Below are 10,275 nucleotides of genomic sequence, written 5' to 3' on the forward strand. Positions count from 1 at the left end.
TTAAATCTAAAAATAATTAATATATATATAATTACTTATTTGATGGTACATATAAAATACAATTAATTATGTGATAACACATATTTTGTAACCTATGATGACATATATAGGATATATAATAGTGATTAGGGGTGGGCGTTCGGGTTCGTTCTCGGGTCTTTTTGGGATTTCGTATTCAGTTCAGATCTTTGAGGATTTGGTTCGGATTTGGATAACCAATTTAAATAAGTTTGGTTTAAATATTTGGATAGATAATTAATAATTATTTAAGTATTTTTTGAGTTTTTAGTATTTTTTTAACTATTAAGATACTTACATTTAACTATTTGTATATATTTTCAAGCATTTATGTGAACTTAAAAGTATCATATATATTCTGGATGTTTTTATATATATTAAATCTAAAAATAATTAATATATATAAGTATATAAATCTATTTTGGATACCCAAAATATTTCGGTTCGGATCGGATTAGGTTCCAGTTCTTCAAATACCAAAATTTTGAATAATTCGGATATTTAATCAATTCCGGTTCAGATTTAGTACTACTTATTCAGATTGTGATCGGTTTGATTCTTCGAATTCGAGTTTTTTGCCCAACTCTAAATAGTGACATAAAAAAAAATAGCATTATATTTTTTAAAAAAATACACCCGCACGAGCGTGCGGATCAAAATCTAGTATATATTATGTTTCCAAACCAATGCTTACCACTTTTATCATGATTCTTGACTTATATTCTTTTGTTTTCTTTGTTTTTAAACATGAATCCGGTCTAAATAAATGTTTGTTCTTTGATAACTACGCTATTGTTTAAAGTTTTAGGATCGAAACTAACTCTCTTTTTTTTTTTTTGCAAAATTGAATGTTCTAAAATGATAACTTTTGCCTATTCGATGGTTTAAAATGAGTTTTTTAGTGTGGATAAAGCTTACGTGGTTGTAGACTTGTGGTTGTTAGATTCTAAGACTAGTTACAATAGGCTTATTGAATATTAAATTCAATAGCTGAATTAAAGATTTAACAATTGAAACATTACAATAAGCATGTTGAAAAGATTTAGCATGTTAAATAAGAAGGATGTAGAGAGACCGACAAGCATCACATTCTAGAGTTTTTTAAATATTTTTATATGTTTCTAATTATTTAAATTCAATTACTTATTATAAATTAAATAATTTTATTTTTATATGAATTTTTTATTTTTATTCTCTATAAATTGATACTAGATTTATTAAATTTGGATATATCAAAAAATAATCAACTAGTAAAATAATATGTTGAATTTAATTCAACAAATTATTGTAGTGTGGAAAATTTAAAGTGTGTTAAATTATAAAGTAAAAAACGATGTTCGGAAATGGGGTTGGACACAGATCGGATATCATAATTATTGGAGGTATTTATGAACCTATATGTTTTGTCCGAATAATCAGTTATCCGATTCGATATGTAGCTATCCGGATATTTAATGTCCAAATATTTAGATTTTTAACCGGATATCTGATTTTATTCATATAAATATAATAATAATAATATAAAATAATAATATTTTATTACAAAATAAAAAGTTATTTACTTTTTAAAAGTTATAATAACTAATATAGTACTTTAATAAATAAAAATATTGCAAAACTTATATAAAATATAATATTTATATATGTTAAATATATAATTATTTACATATATGTATATATATGCATATAACGGATCTCCGATCCGTTCCGAAAAATATTAGTATATGTAGTTTGCTTTGTTTCTTACATATATTACATATTAGTATTTGCTTTGATTTGTAAAACTACGGATATTTTGGAATTTTTGTTTGAATAATGAATCATATCAAAATTTACGAATATTTTGTCCACCTATATTTGGAAGTGTTAAAAGGTGAAAAAAAGTTAGTTGGATCTCAAAGTACGTCGACAAAAACCAAAGTTGTTGGATCTCGAATAGTCTCAATAGTCTGAATGCAATTCTAAACATGTGCAAGCGATGTCCGCGACATGTCAGCTACTTGTGTTTTATATATTGTCTCCAAGCTAATTTCTTTTTCGCAATAAAACACACATATGAGTTCGACCGGAGATCATTCTGGAAACAAAAGGAACAAATATGAATGGTGACCAAAGAATGATGAGGAATAATGCATTTCCTAACGTTCCTATAAAAAATCACTATTCACAAGGAATAATAATTCTCTTTCATTCCATTTTTTTGTAGAGAATTAAAGAACAAAATCATTCCTCTTTAAATTTGAGAAATAATAACTATTCCTTTCCATTCCTGCTATTTTATTTCTATATATTCTTTTTCTATTCATTCCTCTTGTTTCCCGAATAGACCAGTCAGACCCATAGAAAACGAACGTAAAAGAATAAAATTGCAAGAATGAAAAAGAATGATTGTTCTTTCTTAAATTTAACAAGGAATACTTTTGTTCTTTATTTTTTTACAAAAAAAAAGAATGGTAGGAAATGAAAAAAAAAATTATTCCTTGTGAATGTTGATATTCTTCACCGTTCTCTGATCACCATAAACCTATTAATGAAATTTGGCCAATTTTATGTACGTTTCTGGACTTGTCATACATTTTTACGATAAACCCCAAATCATGTAATGTGCTTTGATCGCCGTAAACCTAATTAGATTTTATAGAATTTCTCTTAATTTCTCAAAATTTTATTTTATTTTTATTTTTTATATTCTTAAATACCTTTTTTGTTTTGTTTTGAATAGTAACTATATGAATGAAAAAGACATTAAGTTCTTTATCATTTCTAAGAAATAATACAATTTGTTAGGAATAGTTTTCCACTTTTGTGTAGAACATTATAAAAAAAATTATTTCTTACTAAATTTGTAAAAACAATCATTTATCTTCATACTTTTTGAACATAATTTTAATCATTTTTCTTCATACTTATTATTTTATTTGTATTCATTATTTCATACCTATGGATACCAGCTATAAAGCCTTTGTTCATTCTATTAGAATTTTGGGAAGCCAGTTAGGTGAAAAACACAATCGTTCAGAAAATATTATCTTTTATCTTTTTTTTTTTGTAACACATTGCACCATCCATTTCACTTTCATTGGGAAATACGTGACGTGGACCAGCATTTTTCTCTCTCTTTGATATAGACTAGATTTTGATCCGCGTTTTAAAGCACGAAATTATTACGTTGTGAAAAACCAAAAAAAAAATATCTACGTCACTTAGTCACAAATGTTAAAATAGATACATTTTTTTTATCATGAGTTAAAATAGATAAATCTCTCATATTTACACTCTTCTCATTTTTGACCGATTCTTTTTAAATTTCAAACCCGTTTAGATCCGTTTTTAATAGGATTAAGCATTTAGTTCTGTGTAAAAATATTTTTTACTGAAAACTTAAGTAGAAAAATGTCTAGGGGTGGGCGTTCGGGTACCCGAAAACCCGAATAGATCCGAACCGAACCCGAACGCCCACTCCTATCTCACAACATAAAATATTATGCGGTAACCGATACCTTTTGAACCGCAGAATATTTTATGTTTTGAGATAGGGGTGGACGTTCGGGTACCCATTCGGATTCGGTTCGGATCTATTCGGGTTTCGGGTTTTCAGAGTCAAAGATTTCAGCCTCATTCGGATATTTCTAAATTACGGTTCAGGTTCGGTTCGGGTTCGGATAACCCACTAAAATTATTTTTAAAATTTTAAAATTCATTATATACTTTAAATTTCTCAAAATCTATAAACAAAATATTATATTACATAAAAATTTGAATAATATATGTCAAAATACCTACACTTAACATATAATTTGATTTGGTTTGAATATTTGGATATATAATCAATCGATATTTCAAATATTTTTGGTGTTTTGAGTATATTTTAGCTATTTTAGACATTTACTTTTGACTATTTGTATATATTTTCAAGTATTTTGGACAATTTAAAAATATCTTATATATTTTGGATGTTTTTAATAGACATTAAATCTAAAATATATTTATATAAAGGGGGTATAGAAATCAATTTCGGATACATTCGGGTACCCGGAATACTTCGGTTTGGGTCGGATTCGGTTCGGTTTTTTAGATACCAAAATTTTGAACCCGTTCGGATATTTAATGAATTTCGGTTCGGGCTCGGTACTACTTTTTCGGGTCGGGTTCGGTTCGGTTCTTCGGATTCAGATTTTTTGCCCAGCCCTATTGTGAGAATTCAGAAAAAAAATATCTAGGACTGGGCTAAAAATCTGAACTCGGAGAACCGAACCGAATCCGATCCGAGAAAATAAAACTAAACGGGAACCAAAATTTGTTGGATATCCGAACGGATCTAAAATTTTGGTATCTAAAAAACCAGAACCAAACCAAAATATTTCGAGTATCCGAATATATACGAATTAGATTTATATACTTGAATATACTAGCTATTTTTATATTTAATATCCAAAAAAATATCCAAAATGTATAGAATATTTTGAAGTTGTTCAAAGTATTTGAAAAATATATAGAAATAGTCAAAAGTAAATATCTAAAGTAGTTTTTTTGTTCAAAATATCAAAAGTAGTGAAACTATACTTAAAACACCAAAATACTTAAAATATATATATTGATTCTCTAACCAAATATTCAATTCAAACCAATTTTTACGTTAGGTTTAGTTATCCTAGCATACAATACTCAAAATTTTATGTTATATATAATTTTAATTTTTACATTTAAAGAAATTTAAAGTGTATATAATTTTAAAATTTTTAAATAATTTAAACGGTTATCCGAAATCGCAAAGATCCGGACCGAACCCGAACCAAAATTTATAAAAATTTGAATGGGGCTAGAATCTCTTGCCCGAAAATCTGAAATTCAAATAGACCCGAACCGAACCCGAATGGGCATCCGAACTCCCACCCCTAAAAATGTATATATCACTTTTTCCTACATTTTAAATAAATCTATCATGATTAAACCCGTCTCTTTTTGACCTTTTAAATTTCAAACTCGTTTTGATCCATTTTTCCTAATAGGATTATCATTTAATTCTATATAAAAAATATTTTTTTACTGAATGTTTACATAGAAAAATGTTAGTACACAACGATTATTCATTTTTGTTTATTTTTGAAACATAATATTATAAAATAAAAATAAGTATATTGAAACAATAATTTTAATATTGTTAATAATAATATGGAATTAAAATAAATATATCTTTTAATATTTTTATAATAGGAAAACATATATTATTGAAAAATATATCATAAATGAAATTCTTAAGAAAAATATTTGTAATGACATATTTCTTAGATTACATGATAAAACATTTTTTGTAGAATATTTATGTTTCAATACGAAAATGAATTGTTTTAAAAAATACAAACGTTTATAATTAATATTTCAAAAAAACAATATTTTAAAATACATAAATCTGTCATGTACTTAAACCCGTTTCTTTTTTAACTGGCCTTTTTTAAAGCTCAAACCCGCATAATTTCATTTATTCTTTCTAATAGGATTAAATCATTTAGTTTATGTATAATTTTTTTTGCTGACGACCTAATTATTTAGTTAGGAAGATCTTTCTAATTTTTTTTTATGTTATTGTTAGTTAGCATTCCGAAACTGATGCATTCAATTGAATGCTATGAAAAATATGATTATTATAAATATCTTATCTACCATTTAATTAGGAAAATATTAATTGTTGTTAATGAATATTCCCGCACCTATTTCGCTCATATATTTCATATTTATTGTTTATATATTCGTTTCTTTAAGTGTGATATATCGGATGATGTTATTCATACCAACGTTGGTTTAGTTTTCTATAGAACATTTAGAACATTTGGATTGGTATCCTATAGGAATTGAAATGCTGTAAATTGTTTGTTAATACTTTTTCAAAAAAGTAAATTGTTTGTTTATAAACTTGATATCAAGCTAAAGATGTGTATTTATTATGTTGGTTTCGGCATTTAAATATATAGAATCATGTACTTTATAATTTATACTTCGATGGATTGAACCAGCACACCATTTTATTATATTGTTAAGTATGTTGGATGGTTTACGTTCGTTGGGTAAGTTGGTTTATTTATCCAGTTATGGTCGTCTTTAATAACATGTTGATTCATTATATGATTTTCTGTTGTATAAATAAAAGGAAATTCAGAATTTAATTAAAATAATAGGTTTTTAATATTTCAATGACAGACATCTGTAAATATTGGTGAAACAGAAGGGCACCTCAAAAAAAAAATCTTATGTTTTAATAGTATTGATAGAGTTTTCTTTTATTTACCAGACATACTAGCATTTTTTTTCTTTAATAATAATCCTTTGCTTATAAGAAATGTCATTTAAACACATTTCATACATAAGAAAATAATTAAAATATATTTGTATTTATATTAATTACATCTGTTTAACCAATACTATTTGATATAAAAAATTGTATTTATTAAAATTAATACATTTTGCAGTTAATATTAAAGTAAAAAATAAAAATAAATTGTATTGGAATTCTAAAATGACATGTTTGTATAACAAAAAAAATGATAATATAACACTTTTTAGAAAACATAAAAATGATAAAATGACACTTGACATGTACTGGATTTTAACTAATTCTTCGCAAGAATAGTACCGACGAATAATTCCTATTCGCTCCCGAGTTTTCACATGAAACCTAAATCATAGTTTTATATCGTTTGGCCTAATATAGTAACAACTTTAAATTCATTATACAACCAATATATTGCTTAGCTCAAATCAGTCCCAACCACTTTGGTTTAATATAAGAAGAGCTGTAAAAGAGTAAAAACGGTTACAAGAAGCATCTAGATATGATCCTCCTTTCGGTTGGTTCCTCTTCCTCATCTCAGATCGCCGCCATCTTCTCCGTCACGCTTCTTCTGTTCTACTTCTCTGAAGCTACTCTAGGATCTCCTTGTCCGATCGATGGTGAGTTTCCCGCTTTTCCTTCTTCTACTCGCCATAATAAAATTGTTTTCTCTCAATCTCTAGCAACTTCATCGATATGTAGCTTTATATAATTCTGATGTTAATACTTGTTTTTTTAACTATTGAATGGCGAATCCAGGCTTACCAATCGTGAGAAACATTAGTGAACTTCCTCAGGATAGCTATGGAATACCAGGTCTTACCCACATGACAGTTGCGGGGTCCGTATTGCACGGAATGAAAGAGGTGACGCATAAGCTGTTTACAAACTCTGTTTATATGTTTCTTATTACCAAACACTAAGGTTTCCTTTTCTTGTTGTTCTGTCATGATTGGAAATCGTGTTGATGGAGATTTTGCTGCAAGTTACCCACATTGGTATATGTTTGGTTTTTCAGGTTGAAATATGGCTTCAAACGTTTGCTCCAGGTGCAGCGACACCGATTCACAGGCACTCATGTGAAGAGGTTTTTGTTGTACTAAAGGGTAGTGGTACTCTGTATCTCGCTGAAACGCATGGAAGTTTCCCTGGCAAACCAGTTGAGTTTCCAATATTTGCCAACAGTACGCTTCATGTTCCAATCAATGATGCTCATCAGGTATGTCTTTAACTTCCCAAATAGTTTCAGATGATTTGGACCCTAAGTTTGTTACTATATATATTGTTATATTGATTAAATGTATTGGGAGTTTCGTATATATCTATATCAGTTAATATCTAATACAATCCTACTACGGATATTCTTCCATGTGTATATAAATGTAACGTCTAAGTGAAAAAAGTTCTCATATGTTTAGTTTACATTCATCTGTTATTGTTCTTACAGGTCAAGAACACCGGTAATGAGGACCTGCAGGTGCTGGTCACTATATCTCGGCCGCCTATTAAAATGTATGTAACCGTCTGTTCACAAGAGTTTGCTTATTGATATTATTTTTACTAATCACTGCTTCTTCTTTAATTTCTAACAGCTTCACCTATGATGACTGGTTTATGCCACACACTGCTGCAAAGTTGAAGTTTCCTTTCTTTTGGGATGAGCAATGCTTCCAAGAATCTCAAAAAGACGAGCTCTAGAGAAAAGTCCAAGGCCAAAACCAAGAACGATCTTTAAATAATAAAACCATATTTAAGTTTTTTTTTTTTTTTTTGTGTGTGTGTGTGGGTGGGACAGTTGATGCTGGTAAATTTGTAAGTGTTACATAAATGGTGTGAAGTTTAACGAGTGTTTTTAACTCTTAAGTCAAGTGAGTCTTGGTTTTGAAAATATGTAACAATGATTGAACACATCTTGATTGGAATTGTGGTTTAAATATATGTATACATATCTTAGCATATTTGCAGAAAGCTGTGAAATTAAAAAAAAAAAAACTTTGAACAAAGCTTGAAAACTTGAAAAATGACTAAAAAACTATATATTAAGGGAAAGATGAGACTCTCACTGGAATCTGGCAATGCCATTACTCTAAGATTCTTCAACGGTTTTTTTTCTGCTCCTCTCAGGCGAATTTGTAATGTTAATGACCTCTCTGATCGGTGGAGACTTCTCGGTTTGAAGCATTTTATTGCTACTTCCAGCCCTCGAAGGTAATTAGTGTTGATCCTCTGTTCTGTTCTGTTCAGTTTGAGGTTACTGTAGACTACTCCTATTGAAACACTTGATTCTTGTCGATGATCTCTTCGGTTGTACTCGCTGGCTAGTAACTTTGAACGTTAGTGAAAAATGCTCGGTTGACAATGGAAGATCCTCACCAAACGAGAAATCTCCAAATGTGTTTGTCGTAGAAGGTATCCCTTTGAAGTAAATCTTGACCGTTGTCGATTCTCCTCGATTATTGTTAAACTTAACTTTTGATTGAGGGTTTAGCTTCTTGAAGATTGGTCCTGAACAAGTGCATTTATTAGGTCTGAACAATGTATCATGGATTCATGGGTTTTGTTCTATGTATAGATACATATCTTTTCTTGCATCCAAAATTTTGTGTGGCAATTAGAGCCACCAGAAACATTTTGGTTCAAGATTCTCAATTGTATCGAAGTGATCAACATGGTGCCACTAGAATGAACCGTCATCATCCTTCCATTACATTCTGTTTATATGTAAACTACCCTTCTCAAGGCAGACTTAAAGACGTTGGATAAGCTTGATAACACAAAATTGTGATGCTGATGCTCTAAGGCCATATGCGTTAGGCCACCATCTGTAAAGTACTCTACTTTTAAAGACCTTATTTTAAGAAATGTTTGATGGTGCATGTAGTGTCTACTAGAGAAATGGGAGAGTTCTTCACTTCTTCTTCTACTATTTTGATGTACTTTCCATTAACATATTTGGTTTCTACGTATTTTCTTACTAATTTTTGGTCACATGTCTTATACTTACTCCATTTTACAAAAATATTATTTTCATTTTTTTTCACACATATTAATAAAATAATTAAAATGCATTTATGTTCTTAATAAATACATCAATTTCACCAATAAATTTTAAAAATAAATAAAACTATTTATAAAATCAAAATATTTTGTAATTAATATTGAGCTCAAAATAGATATAAATAATAGTATTGATATTTTAAAATAATATTTTTATGCAACAAAGTGGGTCAAAGTTACACTTTTTATAAAGAGTTTTTTTCGGTTCACAAACCAATAATAGTTTGTCACTTTATATTCAGTTTTTGAAAAGATAAAAAAACAAAATATTACGAATTTGCCGAATTATATCAATTCTATTAAATCAGGGCACGACCAATCCCCTATATATTAATTGAGGAACATTTGAAAAGATGTAACCTCAATTTTGTATTAATTAAAATAGGCCCCAATGCATAGGTGGCATTCAATTAGGTAGTCAATTACACTCAATTGAAAAATAAGTAGGTCCACATTCGATTTTTATATGTTGTTAGATACATAAGTTGGTCAAACTATATGATATAATGATATGATATGTTATTTTCTTTCCTTAAATCAAACCTACGGAATTACCATAAATGACTAATATATATATATGACAATTAATGATTTTAATAATAAAGATTTGATAACAATTTATATCTCCTCCATCATTTTTTGTTTAATTTTATATTATTAAAATAAATTAAACAATCAAATTAGCTATAAAAGTAAAATTTAGATTTTTTCGTATATGTTATATTTTGAATTTTTAAAAACGACAATAAATGACTAAAACTATTAAAATTATTATGTTAAAAATTAATGATCAATGGTTTAACATATTTATTATAAGAAGATACACATGATTTTAAAACCATAGAGGTAAAAATATCATTTAATAATAAAATAAA

At 28.1% G+C, this 10,275-nt stretch overlaps 1 protein-coding gene across 1 annotated transcript; it reads left to right on the forward strand.

The window, feature by feature from the left end:
• The first annotated feature begins 6,753 nt into the window (after nt 1-6,753).
• On the forward strand, nt 6,754-8,201 carry LOC106331953 (auxin-binding protein 1-like). Its single transcript, XM_013770395.1, has 5 exons — nt 6,754-6,963; nt 7,103-7,209; nt 7,362-7,562; nt 7,791-7,855; nt 7,936-8,201. The coding sequence occupies exons 1-5, from the start codon at nt 6,846-6,848 to the stop codon at nt 8,039-8,041; spliced, it is 597 nt and encodes a 198-aa protein (XP_013625849.1). The 5' UTR covers nt 6,754-6,845; the 3' UTR covers nt 8,042-8,201.
• Nucleotides 8,202-10,275: the final 2,074 nt, after the last annotated feature.

This window comes from Brassica oleracea, chromosome C3, assembly GCF_000695525.1.
Source record: "Brassica oleracea var. oleracea cultivar TO1000 chromosome C3, BOL, whole genome shotgun sequence".
Classification (NCBI taxonomy): Eukaryota; Viridiplantae; Streptophyta; class Magnoliopsida; order Brassicales; family Brassicaceae; genus Brassica; species Brassica oleracea.

Excerpts from the sequence above, each read along its gene's own strand:
- LOC106331953 (XM_013770395.1), top strand. The coding sequence starts at position 6,846 with ATGATCCTCCTTTCGGTTGGTTCCTCTTCCTCATCTCAGATCGCCGCC. Across the intron at positions 6,964-7,102 it reads ATCTCCTTGTCCGATCGATG|GCTTACCAATCGTGAGAAAC; the intron begins GTGAGTTTCCCG and ends TGGCGAATCCAG. Across the intron at positions 7,210-7,361 it reads TATTGCACGGAATGAAAGAG|GTTGAAATATGGCTTCAAAC; the intron begins GTGACGCATAAG and ends TTGGTTTTTCAG.